The sequence below is a fragment of the Chelonoidis abingdonii genome, chromosome 10, assembly GCF_003597395.2.
Source record: "Chelonoidis abingdonii isolate Lonesome George chromosome 10, CheloAbing_2.0, whole genome shotgun sequence".
In the NCBI taxonomy this organism is placed as follows: domain Eukaryota; kingdom Metazoa; phylum Chordata; order Testudines; family Testudinidae; genus Chelonoidis; species Chelonoidis abingdonii.
In genome coordinates this window covers 42,932,247-42,952,512 of record NC_133778.1, presented here as the reverse complement: position 1 = coordinate 42,952,512, position 20,266 = coordinate 42,932,247, and the positions used below count along the sequence as shown (strand labels likewise).

At 41.2% G+C, this 20,266-nt stretch overlaps 1 protein-coding gene across 1 annotated transcript in view; it reads right to left on the bottom strand.

The window, feature by feature from the left end:
- Positions 1 to 20,266, bottom strand: part of STK39 (serine/threonine kinase 39) — a 177,299-nt gene that overhangs the window by 60,751 nt on the left and 96,282 nt on the right. Inside the window, 2 exon segments of the mRNA XM_075070137.1 lie at positions 3,801 to 3,833; positions 3,958 to 4,080. Of these exon segments, the coding sequence (XP_074926238.1) occupies positions 3,801 to 3,833; positions 3,958 to 4,080 (156 nt within the window).

The following is a 20,266-nucleotide window of genomic DNA, read 5'->3' as shown; positions in this document are numbered from 1 at the left end:
TGCCCTAGGAACTAATTACTGATTTAACACAGTGGATGATTCTGCATGTCTGACATATCAGATGTTTACACGTACATTCAGAATGATGAATCTGGAATGAAAGGAACTGTCTGGTAATCCCACCTTTACACAGCAAAAGAGAGATTTAAATAAAGACCATTGCTTAGAGAACGGATGCCCAGATTATACCTGGAGAGGCATCAAAACTGTGAACTAATGAAGTCCACTGTGGCCTTCCACATCTGACCTACTGGAGTAGGCTAAGTAACTGGCAAAGAAATTTGACTTGCAGAGATAGGAGGGATTTGGTTAAGTTTGGAGGCAGGAAATAGGGGGCCACAGTATGTAAAGCTGGAAAAGCATGTGTCAGAGAGCAGAACAAGGCTGTTGCTGCTAGACCTTGTGGAAACCAAAAGAAAACATTATATCAACTTCCGGGACACAGGATCAGTATCCACTACAGAACCTGAGCATCTGCTGGATGTGAACAGTTCCCAGGGCGAGACCATTTTCTTTAAACTCTTCAGTATTCTCAGAGAATAAACAGAAATGAGCAAGCCACACTTGGAATGTTTAAGCCAAGGTAGAATGGCAATCAAGCAGATGAGTCTACTTATTGAACCTGGGCAGCTTCGCTTCTAAGTGGCATAACCTTATTGTCAGGTTCGTTTTCCTCTATTAAATATCAGACATATCAAAAAGGGGGTGTGGGCTCACAGGGGCATTGCCAAAAGGACCAGGATGGTCTGGAAGATCACAGGCCCTTCCTGAGAGTGCTTGGATAAAGCACAACAACATTATTTATGGTGAACCTTTCTACTTCCACCCATCATCCCAGATATATTATTTTAATAATCATTATGTTACCCTGGTTCCTCGAAAGGGAGAACAGTACTGGAAAACACATTTTGCAGGGAGAGTTTCAGATATGGAGACTTATAACCGTCTCTGGGAGGTACACCGCCTATGCATCTATAAATTCCAGGGGGGTCTCCTGCACCGGATGTCAGAACTAGGCATGCCTTTGTCTACAGAGTTTTGTATTTCTTCCTTTCTACAAACAACACTTAAGATCCAACTTCATTCAATATCCAATCTGTAACCACAAAGCAAACTGAATAAGCCGTAAGAGCACTGATGTTGGTGTCACTAAGCATAACCCTAAGTAACCTTGGGAGGGTGGAACGACAAGGGTATGGAGCCTTCCTGATTTTAGGCCTCAGCAGACAAGAATCCCTCCATGTCTGAACTTTAATTGACCTAAAAGGCCAGGTATAACAGCTGTTATCAGTTGCAACAGTTCTAACCGGTCTAAAGCAGAAATAATGAGGCCTGTGCACCTTTAGCAGAAGGACAAGATAACTTGCAGAAGGAAAACTTACTAACGAGCTGCCGCGGCCAAGATTATTTAATGCACCTGCGCTTACGTAACTGCTACAGGGGGAGGAAGAAGGAGTAGGGGAGGAAGAAAGAAGAGAGAGAGAAAAAAAAAAAAAAACTTATAAAAAGGGAAAAGCCGCTTGTGGAGGGGTGCTTGATTTGAGGCGTCAGTCTCCCTGCACCGCTTCGAGATCTCATATAAAAACTTTGCTTGCTTCTCCACCCTGGTGTGTTTATTGGCGCTAAGCACTCCGGGCACGAACCACTGTTGCTTGCCTCAGGCACCCTCTGTGCCTGCAACACTGACTTCCTAGATCTTTGCCAGATTTGAGATGGGCCTGGGATAGTCAGATGAGTTACCTGATGGTTTGGTTCTAGCTCTGTTAAACCTTAACTTTTCTGACCCACAGATCTTGCAAAAGACAGAATGCCTGGCTCCCTCACTGGCTGAGTTTGTTCCTGATTAAGAGGATTTCCAAAACCACCATTTCCCAATAAAAGGAAGAGAGCTCTACTTCTAAGATTTTTGTCATAGCTTTTTTCGTCTCAGGTTTTGTGATAACCTTCATGACAAAGCTCTCCTGCCAAAGATGAGAGTGACCTTACTACAAGATGTGGAGACATCAATGAAGAAACAAAGGAAATTAATCACAAAGCAGATGTTAAACCATTTGATTTTATAGATAGGGATGCTTTGGGTCCCTTAGCTACTCCAGGAGAAGTCTTACCACATGGAATGCATACAGGCCAGATAACTCCAAGAACTTCAGGGCCTGATGTACTTATTTCATCCAGGAAATTTTAAGGGAGAAATTTCCTCCTGTGCCCCTTTGACTATAACTACACTAGCCATAAATGTGCTGTCTCAGACACAGGTTAGGCTTTTCCATAGGAAATCTGCACAACTAGTGCAATTATACTAGATGAAAATTAATCAAGCTTTCTTTGCATCACATATGGCTGACGAAGGCATAGTCACTAGGCAGAAGATTGCCACTTTATCAGGCTTCCTTCCTCTCTCAATGGCAGTAATTTCCCATGGAACAACTTGGAAATTTTTTGAGAAATGGGACAAGAACCTGTGTCCTAGGCAACTACTTTATAAAAATGGCAAATCCTTCAGAAGAAAAAGATTTAGGCAGAATCCCATTTGGTCCCTTTGAAGTCAGAAGCTTAGCTACAGCCCCTCTGCTTAAAAAAAAATTAAATACACACATTAGTCCAGAAGAGTGGGCCAACTACTTCACTAATTACCCAGATCTCTAAGTAGATTGTTTTCAGAAGTTCCAGATTCTCGATCCACTAGCAAGGACCCAATCTGTTAAATCTATCAACTCTGGGATTTACTGGGCAGATGATACAACTTTCAAATACTTTAAGGAAGGGGAAAGAATGTGTCAAATCTCTGATCTATTCAAACAATATATATTTTTATTCTGAAGGTCACCTCCAGCTCTGAAGACTGATCTAAAGCAGCAGCAAGGAGTTCACTGAACAGCACCACAAAGAGTCTCAGATCTTAACAGCCACTTCCAAAGGGATGGGCGCACCACATGTTAACTGGTTCCATGTTTGAGAGCTTCAGGCAGGAAGAATTTGAAAGATTTCTTTTGCATGTCAAGGAAGAACATTGGGGTCAGAGAAAGAACAAGCACAGAGTTCAGAGAATCCTGTGGTACCAACACTTTTGCAGACTTTCAGCCTCTATGTAGGACTCTGCAATACATCAGCCAGGATTGGAGAATCCAAAGCTACAGATGAAGAATGTATCCACTTCATACATCCAATAAATAAGCATCTAAACAGGACTCTGGCACTAAACCAGAAATCCTATTATTCCATTTTTACATGGCAGGAATCCTTCCTAGTCTCAGCATAAGAAGATGGCATTTAATACGGTATTTCTTTTGTGTTTATGGGTAACTGAATCAATCTATTCTATTGTAGCACTGCACCATTATACTGCACATGGTATGAACCATTCTCATTACCAGTTATGCACAGTACCAATACAGATTATAAAAGGTTGAAAATTCCTTGGAGACAATTCAGCTGCAGAGAAACAGCCATCATTAGTGTGAGGGAAAAGGTAGTAATTAGTGTGATCCAGTTTTGAAGATTCATTAAAAATAGCCTAGTTTACACTAGATTTTAAAGCTAGAAAGCACGAGCAGAATCTGCTTGAATTTCCTAGCTGTTTTACCCTATGAGTGCTATAAGTTAATCACTCCAGGCCCACCTTCATAACCCTCATGCTCAACCCCTACTCAAAATTATTTACTACTCAGCAGAAAGGCTGCAGAATCAGGCCCCTACAATTTTACCCCAATTTTTAAAAATAAGAATTGAAAGCTATCACAATATTTCCTCCTATCCAAGCTATTGGGGGGGGGGCAGTAAAGTAACAAAGGATGATTTACCTCCGTATTTTCCTCTTCTTTTATTCTTTTTGACTGTAGAAGAAGTAGTTAGATATTAGCTGTTGTAGTTTATTTTATACTGTAGAAACACTTCATGAAAAAAATTAAAACAACATTACTTTGCTAGTGTGTCAGCAGTTAGCAGAAAACAACTTACCTTTTCTTGAGAAAATGCAGCTTTGCCTTCTTCACTCTTTTCATCCATCTCATCATCACTCCACTCCCAGTCCCCATCTTCCGTCTTATGAAGATGGCCACTGGAGCCAGGTACTCGTCTAACCTATGAAAAATGAAACAATAGATGTTTAGTTCTTGTACTTCAAAAGCCTTATTTACATTCTCGTAACTAAACACACAGTTATAGTATACATCAGCTGTTCTCCAATGCTTTCATTCCATAGTTTGATTCAGGAGAGAGGTCCTTCCACGGACCACCTCTCCTGTTAATACTTGGGCTTTTAAAAACATTTAAATTTTGTGCCCCATCAGGAAGGGCTCCTTGGACTAATTGAGATTTATAGACTATCTTTTGAGAACCACAACTACTTGGGGCCAGAACCTGCAAGCAATTACTGTACATAGCACTCACTACTGTGAGTAGCCCCTTTCTGTTAAATGAGACAGGCCGTTCATGGTACTATTCAAGGTTAAAGTTATACATACTATTGTTTATAGGATATGAGCCTTAAGCATTTGGACTTTTGAAGTGTTTATGCAGAAAATGTTAGTTGATGTTAAATTGCTGAATTAAAATAAAAGTTCCACCTCTTTCTGACCCACGCAATACAATCCCTTAAAAAAAAAAAAAAAAGTGTTGCTGTTGACACAGAACAGATTTAATATGGATGGAGAAAAAGCTCTTAAAGTAAAAGAACCCTGACAAGCACAAAAATGTGGTGAAAACCTATCAAATACGTCTGACCTTTAAAGTAAGTTTGGATCTTTATAAATAACTCAGTAAAATGCATTCAGGCATGATTACGAAAACAGGAGGCATGCACATAGCACGTTGCAGACATGTATGTAATTAGGCAGCCTAATGAAGCACACACCAGGAGCATCCAGAAGCTAACTCCTAAATTAAAAAAATCAAATACCCTTCTGTTGCCATCTTGCTCTCTCTCAGAACCTGACATCATGCCTGTTTTCCCAGGATTCTGCTCAACCTAGTTGAGCAAAACAAAACAGAATCAGACTACTCTTAACACACCTTGGAAAGCATTTATGAGGTTCATGAGATTGCTAGAAGCACAGCATGATAATCAGCAGCCACGCTCGTGTTTGATTATAATCAGTTTCCTTAATTATTTCAAAATGATCAAACCAAGAAACAAGAAGTAGTCCACAATGCAGAACTTTAAATGTCTTTGCAGTTAAACTCAAGAGGACGCCTTTTTAAAAATATGGCCCATTGTACTAAAAGTATAAAATGGAAAAATTCTCATTTGAAAAAAAAATCAACACATTGTAACAGGAAAAAAGGGGACTATGAATAGCTGTATGGTACTAGCCATTAATATGTAATGGGGAAAACTTGTCATGTCTGTGGATTGGGTGCTCAGAGTCAGAGTCGAGCCAAGGGTCAGAGCCAGAGCCAGAGTCAGAGGCCAAGGACAGGAAACTGGAACAAGGCAGGAAAAGATCAGGAAAGTGGGAAACAGGAGCAAGGCAGGAAAGTGGGAACCAGGGACAAGTCAGGAACGCAGGTTCAGGAGCCAGGCGAAAAGAGTCTGATGTAGCTGCCAGACAGGAATTCACCCAGTTATGTGGACAACTTCTTGTCTCACTCCTTCTTTGGGTTTAAATAGGAAGCCCTATTTAAATAGGTCCTGGCATTCCTCCAATCAGGGCCCAATGGAAGCCTTCAAGATGCAGCTTCAGGTTTCATGGTCTCTCTACTTGGTCAGTTGGTAGCAAGCTGCTGAGTAAGGGCAGGACAATGTCAGTCAACGGGGAACCCTGTGGACCCAGGGTTGAGACCCGTAGAGTCATGATAGAATGATGCATAGAAAGCAGATTTCTATACAATGAGAAATGCCAGATAAGCTACTTTTAAAAGTTTTCTTTAAAAATAGTAATAATCCTTTGTAGTTATTACTTCCTTCATCAGGTGTAGATATTTAGCCTCAAAAAGTTGAAAAGGGTAGAGCAGCTCAGAGGTCTACACAACATTTTCCAGGCTCTTACAAAAAGATGACAGTTTGATCCAGGTTTGGTTTTATTTGGACCATTTCTCAGAAGAAACCAAAGTCCAAAACTAGATGTGCCCTGCTCAGAAGTTCATTTGTTTATTTAATCCTACCAAGATAATGGTCACTACAGGCTGTGAAGGGAAGACAAAGAAGTCACTACCATGAGAGGTGCTATTCTGGAACACTGGAAGGAAAAAAAAAAAAAAGAGAGAGCGCAAATTCCCACTCAGACAGGATAGAGAATTTTTGGCTTTGCTTTTGCTTTTGCTTTTTAAATAGATTAAAATCTACATGGAGAGTTAAACTTGCAGAATGGTGGCTACTCTCCAGTAGCTGCTTACTGCTAGCTCGGGAGCTACATAGCACAAGGTAGACTGCAGGGGATTTTAAAAATATTGGAGTGTGACTATTGCACTCTAACGTCACACCACATATTGTACCTATTTGGCCTGAAAATGAGAAACCAAACCAAAGAGGTTTAAAACACCAGCTTCTAAAGAACTACGCAATACTATTAATACAATGCAAAAAGCTGCTCTGCAACCTATTTTAAATATAGATGTTGAATTAGACACACAAAACACCACAATTATTATTCTTTAACAGCTGCACTGAAAACTCTGAAATTACACCAGTCACAAGCCAAAATATACTTTTTTTTGCATTTTCAACGTCTATAAACTTTTAGAGTCTGACACGCTCATGCACTACACCTTTTGTGCTTAGTGCAGACACTTACACCTATATTTTCAGTCATTCGGAAGACCTCTTCTAATATAGTTATTTTAATGGAGTTAATGGTGCTGGCAAAGAGCTAAAAGAGAAAGCCTTATTGATGAAGAATGAGTGGGCTTTAAGTTTTTAAACCAATTGCCTTTGAAGAAGCAACAAACAAATGCCTCAAGGAAAAATATTGTCATCATCAAAATATGGTGTTCAACTGAGTAATTTTTTCTGAAAGTTGCCAGAAGGCAGAATAAGTGCAAATCTAAGCTAGTAGGGATCAGCTGGATGTGAAAGACCACAGAACACACATTTATGTGAAGGAAAATAGGAACCTCAGCTGCACCAAAAACCCCAAGCCACTGAACAATAAGTCACCTTCAAGGACTGCAACGGTGCAGAAATTCTGCACAAAACATTTTTTATATGCCATGAGAGCATGACATTTATGTTTTCCGCAACTGGATTTTGAACAACTTGCGTTTGCCAGGGTGAACATTGGCCTGCTAAACCTAGGGTTGAGATTTCAATCCTTGAGGGGGCCATTTAGGGATTTGGGGGTGTGCAAAAAAGAACAACACACCACACACACACACCCCCACCCCAACCCCAGGGACAGTACTTGGTTCTGCTAGTGAAGGCAGGAGACTGGACTCAATGACCTTTCAAGGTCCCTTCCAGTTCTATGAGATAGGATTGACTCAATGCAAGCTCAGTTTTAGTTTAAAGCACAGTTATCTTAATCTGCATACTGTCAACAGGTACCAGTGAACTTGTCTAAGTAGGCTAGAGTGGGGAGAAGGAGGTTAATGGAAAAGCAGTGGCAGGGGTAGGGAGGTGGGGAAGAGCAGCACTCTTGTTTCCATCTTTCACACAACCTTACAACTGGCAATATCACAAACGGGTCAGAACTATGCTAACTTGAAATGCTCGTTGCAGTAGGAACATTATCTGTCTTGAAACACAGCCTTAACATCGTGCAGCCCCCACACCTTCTTCAGTTTTCTAGTATTCCTGAATTAGCTCATTCACGTTACTCATTTGTATACATATGCATAAAATACATTTAAACAAGTATATTGAGGCTGATGTGTACATTCAAACTAGCATTTAACCACTTGCAAATTATGGAAAATTAACATTTACAAGTCAGAACAGCAGAACAAAATTGAAATCTAAATCATTGATAAAGATATTGAACAGAACCAGACCCAGAACAGATCTCTGTGGGACCCCATTCAATACGCCCTTCCAGCTTGACTGTGAGCCACTGATAACTACTTTCAGGGAACAGTTTTCCAATCAGTTATGCACATACCTAGATGGAGCTACTATAAGGTATTTCCCTAGCTTGTTTAAGGTCACGAGAAACAGAATCAAAAGCCTTACTAAAAATCAAGATACACCACAACTACTGCTTCCCCCCACCCACAAAGCTTGTTGCCCTATCAATGAAAGCTAGCAGGTTGATTTGACACAATTTGTTCTTGACAAATCCATGCAGACTGTTAGTTTACACCTTATCTTTTAAGTGTTGGCAAATTGATTGCTTAATTATTTGCTCCTTGAGTATTCTAGGGTATATTTCATCAGGCCTTGGTGATTTGAATACATCAAACTTGTCTAAGTAAGTTTTCACTTGTTCTTTCTCTATTTTAGCCTCTGATCCTACCTCACTTTCACTGACATTCACTATGTTAGATGTCCAATCACTACCAACCTTTTTAGTGAAAATGGAACCAAAAAAGTCATTTGGCATTTCTGCCATTTCCACATTTTCAGTTATTGTTTCTTCTCCCTCATTGAGTAACGGGCATACCCTGTCCTTGGTCTTCCTCTTGCTTCCAATGTATTTGTAGAATTTTTTTTTGTTACTTTTTATGTCTCTGGCAAGTTTAATCTCATTTTGTGCCTTGGCCTTTCTAATTTTGTCCCTACATACATGTGTTTGTGTATATATTTGTCCTTTGACCTAGTTTCCACTCAAACTTTGAGTTTCAGATAATTGAAGATTGCCTAGGTTAAGCCAGGGTGGTCTCTTGTCATACTTCCTATCTTTCCTCTGCAGTGGGATAGTTTGCTATTACGCCCTTACTAATGTCTCTCTGAAAAACTACCAACTCTCTTGAACTGTTTCCCCTTAGACTTGCTTCCCATGGGGGCTTACCTACTAACTCCATGAATTTGCTAAAGTCTGCCTTCTTGAAATCCATTATCTTTATTGTGCTATTTTTCCTCCTACCTATTCTAGAAGACTGAAGTTTCCAGCGTGGTGTGTGAATAAAATACAGCCCATTGATAAAGTATCATTTTTGACCTTTAATTAAAGCAGCCCCTTTCATGCAGTGGGAAACGTACATTTTTAAAAAAACCACGATCAGACAACGTGCTATCTTCCCCCCACCCACCCTCTTCCTTTCAAGGCCTTCCGCCTCCACACAGGGCAAACACACGGCATCAGGAGCCTGGAAGTGTGGGCCTACCTACTGCAAGCAAGGAGAAAGAATCAGATGAGCTCATGGGAGAGCGGCTACATAAAACAAATCAGTACACAGAATTCCGGACGGAACAAATGGCATATCAAAAGGATACAGATGAAAGATGTGGGAAGAGAAAGAGGCTACGAAGTGCAAGGAGAAATTGATGGACTAATTCCTGGAGCATGACTGCTGGTTGAGGGAGGAAGACAGCGCAGCAGGAACTGTTTGAGTAGCTATTTGCTCCAGTGCCACCTTCAGCTCCTGCCTCACAGCGAGTCCCCTCCACTCTATCGTGCCCTGCAGGCTATGCATCGTTTGGACAACTCAGGGGGTGGCTGGATCATGTCAAGGGCAATGAACAATAGCAAATGGAACAGATAAATGTTCCCTGTGCATTCATACACTAAATACAGTTGCAGTTCACACATACAAAGTGACCAGAAAGCCCGAGAAGAGACAGACAATGGACACCCAGGAATAGCTGGCCCTTTCAAGGCTACACATAATAAAATTTGCTATTGTAATGTTAGAGGTGGCACAGACTTTAATGAATGTCATTACACATCCATTCTCAGTAACGCTCACAACACACAAACTGTCATCATAATAATCCATAACTGTGAGTTGTAGTCCATGGCCAGTACTGATGAAAAGTGTTGATGTTATGCATTTTATGAAAAATGTTTACAAGATTCACAATCTCTAATATAACACATTGACAAATATCTTCCCAAAGCTGCCCCATACCCTACACAGCAAAGCCTCAAATACCATTTCATTGCTCTTCATGCATGGGACCATGCAAACTCATTATATGGGAGCACAAATCATCCCAGATTTCTGTTGCACATGTGTATCCAGCCCCAGTCATGACAAGTGCACAGTCTGGCTGTGCTTTGCATATCTCTTCAGAAATCCAGTAGTGTTTTGAATCCACTCCTGGTAAAAACGTTTCCCCTCCCCACCCATGTTGTTTTCGCAGACATGATACAGAATACAAGAAGCCACAATAATGTGGACTGCATTGATGACACTGCCATTTAAATTATTTAGAAGGTTGTGACAACAGGATTTCAATCTGCTAAATGCACATTCCACCACCATCCTACAGCTACTGAGTGTGTAGCTGAACCTTCTTTGGCCAGGTTCTCTGAAACCACTATATGGTTTCATAGCCATGGCAACAAGGGGTAAGCGGCATCCTCTAGGACGACAGTGGGGACAGTATCATTGGGTGGGAATAATGTCCCGGCTTCTCCATGAAGCTAAAGTTTCAAGCTCTGGAAAATCCTGGCATCATGCACCCTGCCAGTGCATCCTATGTTTGCGGCCATGAATGTGCTCTTTGTAGAGGGCAAACTATAGGCACAAGTCCCATGAATGGCCCCGGCGCACTTTGGAAAGCCCATTCTCTCAGATCCAGCAATAATTTCAGGAACTTTTGCTATGACCACCATCTCTGGTGCATCACAGTTCTGATCATCTCACAAACCTCTGCCACAATCAATCCCACAGTTGATTTGCCAATGCCAAATTGATTAGCCATGGATCTGTAGCAGTCTGAGGTACCCAGCTTCAAGGTGGCTATAGTGACCTGCTTCTGGACTAGCACAGACACCCTTAGGTGCATGCCTTGATGCTGGAGGGTGGGGGCAAGAGATAAAGCTTCCAGAAACAACTACTACTTTGTGGAAAAATTTTAGACCCACAGCTGGTCATGCCAGGTGTCTGCATAATGACGCAATCCCACCAGTGTGTGCTTATGGCCCCACTCCAGAAGTGCTGGTCTGCACAGGGAGAACATGTAGCTAAGACAACAGGCATGAGCAGAATCAGCTGGGTCACAGCTGGCATCTCAGCAATCCTCTCCAAGAAGTGTCTTTGCCAATTCAAAAACTGCCCCTGATATGTCCACCAGTGTCTCACAGATGTGCCTCCTGTTTCCCAAAACAGGACTGAAAGAAATGAAATGTAGAAGTTCTACCATTGGGTTTAAGAATGTTTTGATAGTTCTGATTAGTAGGAGCATGTGGACACAAAACGGATCAGCTGGATGTGTTGGCATGATAAAACCACCCAAACGCTTCTGGTCAACGTCAGCTGGATGGACAGAAGTTCTCCCATAACTCACTATGAAACACACCCTAAAGCAGCCGCAGTTGAGGAAGATGGTAGGGACCCAGAGATACAATAGTATATGCCCACGGAAGCTGAAGTTGAGAGACAGGTCTGTGTACAGCAGCCTGGACATGTCAGCATAGTTGTGAAGCCCAGGTTTCCAATTCAGCGTGGCTGCTCAAGCATGACTTTGGAAACACTGAGTTTGCAGATGCAGGTCACAACGACCCGGGCTTAGTGTTCTGTGCAGATGTACCCTAAATGGGCAGAGAAGTGTGTGGTTTGAGATCACACTATAGAACTTTTAATTTAGAAGTCTATCATCAGAATGTGCTATAAAAAAAAGAGAATGCTATAATCTCCTGTTTGCCCCCCATTATTGTAGCATCCCAGCAGCTCACAATGTATTGCTCGTCATCACACCTCCGTAAGATAAAAAAGTAGTGTTCTCTCCATTGTACAGATGGGGAGTGGAGGCACGGACAGAATAAGTGACTTTCCCAAGGTCAGATATGAAATCGATGGGGGAGCAGAGAACTGAACTCACATCTCTCAAGTCCTCTTCAAAAGATCATGGAAAATTCTTAAATGTGTATAAAAACCTAATAATCTATAGGTCTGTATTGGGTTTAGTCATAACATGCTGTATTAACAGTTGCCCTTATGCAAGGTGAGTATATCTCAGAGCAACATTACTTAAACTGAGGGAAAAAGGAAGGATGGAAAACAGCAAAAAGAAGAAGAGGAGATTCCAATTTGAGTTTTATTGTCTTCAAAGAATAAAAGTCTTTTGCAGTACAGGAGGCAAACTGATTTGTAACTTTAGCTAATAAAGAAAACAATGAGACCCTTCAGTCTTAAAAAGACAAATTAACATGTATTAGAAAACATGTTTCACATGAATCAGAAGAGTGTGTAGGGAATAAAAATGAATTTGAATGGCTGGCATTTAAACTGTACCCAACACAAAAGCAGCTCAGCACATTGTAATCTGCAACCGAAAGCAGTTTGTGGGAGAGGAAAAAAGATTAACAAGCTGCTGCCAACATCACCACAGCTGCGGAAGGAAGGAAGACAATATGAATGTCAGCTGGAACTGAGAATGCTTGGACAAATTAGGCAGTGAAAAAAATCATGACTATGACAAAAATATTAAAAGTCAGATTATCCAAAGGAACAATTACAAGAAGTTTCCGCAGGGATTGGCCCTCCTGTGCATGCTTTTGGTAGCCAAAGGTAAAGTACTTATTCTAACACCACACACCAGGGTTGGAAAGGGATTTAAAAATTAAAGAGGTGATAGCAAACAATTTTTATAAAAACAATTTAATAAACTCAGAGGATTAATATGCCCAATATGCAGAGATCCACATAAAGCATTCGGGCAAATGAGATTGCATACAAAGATAAACGAGGACTGCATGCAAAAAGCAATACTATCATCTTTGGAACTTGTCAGAAGCTAACCCCACCGAATGAGGTAACCCAAATCCACCTAAATTATGCAGCAAGAATTCCAATATCATTAAATGAAAGCTGCACATAAACTACAGAGACCTGGTGAAAGGTAGAATATCAGCACAAGAGATAGTCACAATTTTCACTAGGCAGTCTTCTAAGGCTAGATAGAACTGCAGTATGTAGATCTCTATTAACAGGGGGTCTGATTATTGAACACTTATTCTAAAAAAAGGGGATGGAGCATTTCCTCAATAAGTTCTTTGTGCACTTACTACTAATAGCTATCCAAACCAGTCAAAAAAAAAATCTTGACACATTTACAGTCTTTCATTTAGATTTCCATTGTTAAGATACATATGGAAATATGGTAAACTAGAGTATACATACAGAAAGTAAAAATACATTGCCTTCTGTGTAATTTAAATGTGATGTGACATGATCAAGATCACATTATGAACAGAGTCATTCTGATACTGAAAAAAATGCCATGCGTCTTGTACTGTCTGCCAATCACAGAAGGGTGGTTTTGGCATATCTCTGTTTCTGTTTTCTTTTGAAGAGGGTTTAGGTGCTCAGCAAGCAAGTTAAAGGAACTATCATTAAATTAAGAGAGCTGGCACTCACTGTGCCCATCATAAACTACAACAACATCAGGCACTTATTTCTGCTTTCTCAGGATAGATATTCTATATAAGAACATAAGATTTGCCATACAGGCTGGTCTGTGATCATGACACAGAGGTCCATTAGTGGTTCACTACTCTGTGTCAGTAACTCGTCAGGCCTGACATACTCACTACATTAAACACAAACAGCTAACTCTCAAAAATTATTGTGAGATGTATATATGGGGTGCGTACACAGACTTATGGATATGTGCAAGAATTCTATTCTTTAAATGGGTTTGGCAAGGAACGCATCAGCAGTCTGCCTTTGACAATGGACTATGTATTTGCTTGTCTGACCAGCATGGTTGTCAGACAGACAAAATGAGGGGACACATACATGCGAAGTAAATAAAGCCATCCAACTAGCAAATGAGGGAGATAGACCCACTGTCTTATAATCCAGAGGCTAAACATCAAATGATAAGCAATTGAACCAACTGATCATGTAAGTAATACTGTACTATAAAAGTATATTGATTAAGGTCTTTTATGAAAGCCTGGGACACACTGGTGATTAATAGCATTGTGAAATTTATGCATTAACTCTATGTGAGGAATTCTAATCTAGTAAAACTTTGTATACACCCCATACATACATCACACAAATTTTCAGGACTAGCATGACAGCAGTTTGTATAGGATACCTTACATGACACCTTTTAGATACAGACTATATCAACAGTGTGTTAGGTGTAGCATGTCAGGCCTGACAAGTGTTACTGACACAGTAATTAACCATAAATGGGCCTCTGTCATGCCTTCCCCCCTGACATTGACATATTGGCCTAACCGATGTGCTAGAACCCTAGAGGTGTTACCACTAGGGTAACCAGACAACAAGTGTGAAAAATCAGGATGGGGTGGGGGGTAAATAGGCGCCTACTTATGACAAAGCCTCAAATATCAGGACTGTCCCTATAAAATTGGGACAGCTAGTCACCCTATTTATCACCCTGCATCTGCCCTGCTCCTAGTGGAGTTCTGGCCCATAGCTATCCGTAGCTGTACCAGATTCTCTCCATACACAATTTTTTGGACCACAGTACCTTCCAGCTGTGGCTCAGTTTCCCTACTTTTCCCCCTCTGCTTTGCTAGTTGTGCTAGAGTCCCACTGCTCCTAGCAAACTCTGGCCACAGCCCCACTCAACACTGACTCAGTTTCCCCAGTGAGGGTTTACCTCCTTGACCACTGAGTCTGGCTATTGCAATCTTGTACCTGAGCCCCGGGCTCAAACTTGTTACATTATTACAGAAAACACACCAAGAAAAGACATTTCCCCACATTTCCACAGTCAGAACCCAGAAGAACCTTTAGTGTCCATAATGACTCATGCTACAGGCAGAGCAATGGGATCTATCACACCCACATCTGTTCGTCTGCTAGTATCCGATCAGATGCACCATTATATCCTTCCTCCTGGGTCCCACGGGTATGACTTGACCCTGTTCTGTTAGAGCTGGCTACACCTGTCCTGGTCAGATTGCTCCAGTGCTATTGCCACTCTGACACTTGGTCTCCAGGTCTACCCATCTCGCTTCCCCTAGCAGCCTTTTCCACACCAGCCTCCACAGCTCTGGACCTTTCTCCATTTCTGAGGCATCTAGGGAATCCATCTGCTTGGTCACCTGCATACCCTGCAGGAGAAAAATGGATCCCCTCTGACCCCCATTTGGAGCAAGTGCCCCATAGCATGACCACCACACTCAGATTTCCTCTGAGTGGCTGTTGACAGACCACTGTACACACAGCTCTTCTGATTGCTTCTTGATGAGCTCAGCAAGTTTCTTTGCTCCTTCTGCCTTTTCTGCTGCTTACTCATCTTTACACTTCCCTTTGCTCTATTTCCTTCCCAAAATAAATGGAAAATAATAAAACTATATCCTTTAATTGGTCCCAGACTTCTCACTTGAGAATCACAAGCTATTTTACCAGTGCTTAATGTGTAAACCTCAGTTAAAGAGCAAGGTGCATGTAAATCCTGTTTAAGCCAATGTGATGCTTGGGGTTCAACACAGACCAGTAAGTGGTTGTGTCACCACCTGCCTGGCAACTCCGGATATCCTTCTGCTTATATGTGGGCTGTTGGTGTTCAGGCCGTGAGCCACAGAAGCACACCATTTAAAGGCACACAAAGTTGCAGGGCAGGTGATAACAACTCCTTACTGGTCTGGGTTGAACCCCAAAACATCACAGTGGTTCAGTAGGTCTGGTATTCCATCTGTGGCTGTGATTCATACCTATAGTTTCAGGGATGGAGGAAGTTCCCTGAAGTACACCGAAACAGTTATGTAACCCTGTACAGGGGATAGGGGACTCCTTCCTGGCTCCCGCAGCAGTGCGCTTATGTACAAAAGCACAAAACATTCTTTGATATAAAGTGAACAGATATAAATATAATTGGTCACAAAATTATTCAGCCCTTGTTAATATGCAGGTACAGTACTTAACCTTGATCTCCAACCACAAACTACAGGTTGACTAGGCACTATGGCCCCAAACTCAATGAATTAAACAGGAGACAGCAACTATTTTCAACAAGATTTTTGTGCAAGTGAAACAGATGGTGATGATCATTAAACATTTCAGAGACAGAGTAATATTGTTTTGATATATAGGAAATTTATATCTCAACTCCAGTTAATGCCCCTGTATTCTTGGGAAGGGGCTGATATATAGGAAGGCCCAATTAACAACTCCTGCCAGATCTGCCTGGAACACTAAGCACTGTTCCCTATACCCTTTTAACTGGAGGACAGCCAACACTGTTCTGTGACCTGCACCAATCTACAGAAGGACTATCTGTTCTTAGATCATTATGGAAACACTGCATGCTATCAACCAGCTGTGTTGCTCCTGCACAGCCTAACAGGAGACAGAAAATGGCTTTCAAACACACTCCTATTGATGCCCTTCTCCACTGCATCCACCACTACATTATTCAAAATATTCAAGATCCCAGAGAGCAGGAGTAACACGTCCATCATTTAATAGCTCCTCTTTGCCACTCACTGTAGCCCATTCTATAAAGAGCCCAGACCTGTCCTGGAGGCTGAAAAGAATGACCTTTAAGGTCTCTCTGCCTTGAGACACTTAGGATATGTCTACACTGCAAAAAAAAGTAGCAGCAATGAGTCTCAAAGCCTGGGTCAACTGATCGAGGCTCACAAGGCTAGCACTTGGGGCTCAAAATAACAGCACAGATGTTGGGCTCAGGCTGGAGCCCAGACCTGAAACACACAACCTTTGTTGGGTTTCAGAGTCCAAGCCCAGACATCCACATGGCTATTTTTATCCCCAAAGCACAAGCAAGAGTCAGTCAACCCAGGCTCTGAGAGGTCCTGCTGCAAGTTTCTTTATTTTTTGCAGTGCTAACATACCCTCAGATACATTCACTCAAAATCTCCATGAAAGGCATGGAGTGCTCTGTTCCTTAGAGCCTGCCCTTACAAACTGGCCAGCACAGTTATAAAGTAAAAACAAACAAACAGAGCAGAATTTCGTAGTATTGCAACAGTGGTGGGTGTAGGTAAGAAACATGAGCTCAGAAAAACAACAAAGCTTTATATGTAAGGCTGTTTGTGCAAATTTTCTACACTGATGCAACTACTGTCTATCATTCTGCACCAACATTTCACAGGCACTTCTGTCAATCAAGTGCAGAAACCATTGGAAGGTTATTTTGTGGGCCTGATTTTTAAAAGTATTATACCATGTGATCAACCAGAGGCACCACTGCCACAGAGAAAGCAAGAATTCTTTGGGCATGTTGAAGGAGATCAGAGATATCTGCATTTGAACCGTGCTTATATCACATCTATTTAGATAAACATAACGGCCAAACTGAGTCTGACCCAAGGTCCATCTATCCTAGTATCCTGTCTTCTGACAGTGAACAATGCCAGTGCCCCAGAGGGCATGAACAGAACAGGTAATCATCAAGGGATCCATCCCCTGTCGCCCATTCCCAGCTTCTGGCAAACAGAGGTAGGAACACCATCCCTGCCCATCTGGCTAATAGCCATTGATGGACCTATCCTCCATTAATTTATCTAGTTCTCTTTTGAATCCTGTTATAGTCTTGGCCTTCACAACATCCTCTGGCAAAGAGTTCCACAGACTGACTATGCATTATGGGAAAAAATAGTTCTGTTTGTTTTAAACCTACTGCCTATTAATTTCATTCGGTGACCACTGGTTCTTGTGCTATGAGAAAGAGTAAACAACACTTATTTACTTTCTCCACACCAGTCATGACTGTATATCGCTCTATCATATCCCCCCTTAGCTGTCTTTTCCAAGCTGAAACGTCCCAGTCTTATTAATCTCTCCTCATATGGCAGCTGCTGCATACACCTGATCATTTTTGTTGCCCTTTTCTGAACCGTTTTCCAATTTAATATATCTTTTTTTTCTAGATGAGATGACCACATCTGCATGCAGCATATTTTCTGTCTTATTCTCTATCCCTTACTTAATGATTCCCAACATTCCGTTTGCTTTTTTGACTGCCGCTGCACATTGAGTGTATGTTTTCAGAGAACTATCCACAGTGACCGCAAACATCTCTTTCTTGAGTGGTAACAGCCAATTTAAACTCCAGCATTTTATATGTTGTTGGGATTATGTTTTCCAGTGTGCATTACTTTGCATTTATCAGCACTGAATTTCGCCTGCCATTTTATTGCCTAGTCACCCAGTTCTGAGAGATCCTTTCGTAGCTCTTCGCAGTCTGCCTGGGACTTCACTATCTTGAGCAATTTTGTATCATCTGCAAATTTTGACACCTCACTGTTTACCCTTTTTTCCAGATCATTTATGAATATGTTGACTAGGACTGGTCCCAGTACAGACCCTATGGGAAACATCACTATTCATCTTTCTCCATTCTGAAAACTGACCATTTATTCCTACCTTTTGTTTCCTATCTTTTCACCAGTTACCAATCCATGAAAGGACCTTCCCTCTTATTCAGTGACAGCTTACTTTGCTTAAGTAATGGTGATGGACCTTGTCAAAGGCTTTCTGAAACCTTAGTACACCATATCCACTGGAACCCCTTGTCCACATGCTTGTTGACTCCCTCAAAGAATTGTAGTAGATTGGTGAGGCATGATTTCCCTTTACAAAAACCATGTTGACTCTTCCTCAATAAATGATGTTCATCTATGTGTTTGACAAACAGAACTGCTGCCAGTTTGCAGGACTATTCCCTACAGCACAGTATAATTCCTAATGTTTTGCCCCATCCAGTTTTAAGAGTCCCTAGCAACAAAATTTCCATCTTTCTGATGAACTGTTCCATGCTTGTATAGATCTTGCTGTAAATTTATCCTTTCTTAAGGTCATCACATTACTTGTTCTAAACCTTGCACTATATTTAATATGTTATTTTACCACAATATTTATACTGTCTATCTCTTGGAAGGAGAGAAACTAAGTTTGCAGAAGATTAAAAAACTATAGCAAAAGCTATGAGACTAAGTCATAATGTTGCAGTTTTAAAAGTCCAATATCTCGTGACCTCTGAGGCCCAGCAAAAAATACCAATTCTCATAGGAAAGCAGAGTGTGGAAGGAAATTAGGCCACAGCTTCCTCCAAGTAATAAAATGCTCCTGTTTCATCCCTCATTGTTCAAAAGTCCATTCAAAACATGCCCTTGGTCCATGACTATATCTGGGCTATCCTATGTCTCAGACACAACAGCGATCTCTCCAGAACAGTATGGCTCATGGATGGTTACTACAAAGGATAAATTATGCTGAAAGCCACCTCTGCCACACTTCTTCAGTGGTGGTGAATTTCACTTTGCAGGCTTGACAGTGAAGCATTCTCCACCATTACTCAGTTCATTTTAGAAAGAGAAGATTTTCTATAAATATGTCTTTAACCTTTTGATTTAGAATCTATAGAAAGTGTGTTAGGATTCTCAGTCGGAAAGACATTATACATCAATAAATAGTACTGAAAAGAAAGTGCTGATGCCCAGTAAGACAGACAAGAAATTAAAGAGGAAAAAAAAATCATTCATGATTAAGTACCCACCTGGGGGTTAATCTCTGAAAAGCCTGTTGCACAGAGATCATTACATTACTCGCCTACTCAATTTTTGTATTCATGGCTTTTGCATCAGGGTCTTGCCACAGCATCATCACTCCAATGAATGCTTCCTCTTCCTATGTGAGGGTATTCACCTTGTTATGGAACTAGTTCTACTTTGACAATTGTGGGCACAATCTCAGTTACACTAACGCCCCAGCAATGTAACGAGAAGCCTTCGTTAAGTTGAGAATAGAAGCCTACATCTAATAGAAGATTTGGTGTACAGTTCATTGTCATAAGGCAGGGTGTTTGTAGCATCCCTGTGATCTATTAATGCTGGTAGCTCACTGAAGGTAATTTGCAGTTCAGAAAGAGGTGAATGACACTTAAGGTAAATGGCACATTCACCGTCTCATTGCTGGCATGTTCAAACAGATCCCATGATGCAGCACCACCTAATTGGCATAGCAATGAAGAGTCTTGGCAGAATGATATTTGTGCATGTGTGCCAAATTTCAAAAGATAAGTCTGGCTTGACGAAGTGTGTACATAAAAACTAGGATTATAAAAAGGGACCACAACCTCTTTGATACACTAATTTATTCAGGAAGTGGCAGACATCCTAGCTGCTCTCAGAAAGATTATACAACTATGCAAATTTAATTAAGATTTAAAATGCATGCTATGGTAATTGATAGCTAATAGGCCAAACCCTGTGTGAGGTGATTTTCTGAAGTTAGTTGTGACCAATGGGACACGAAAAGGAATTTGAATATTTCAATA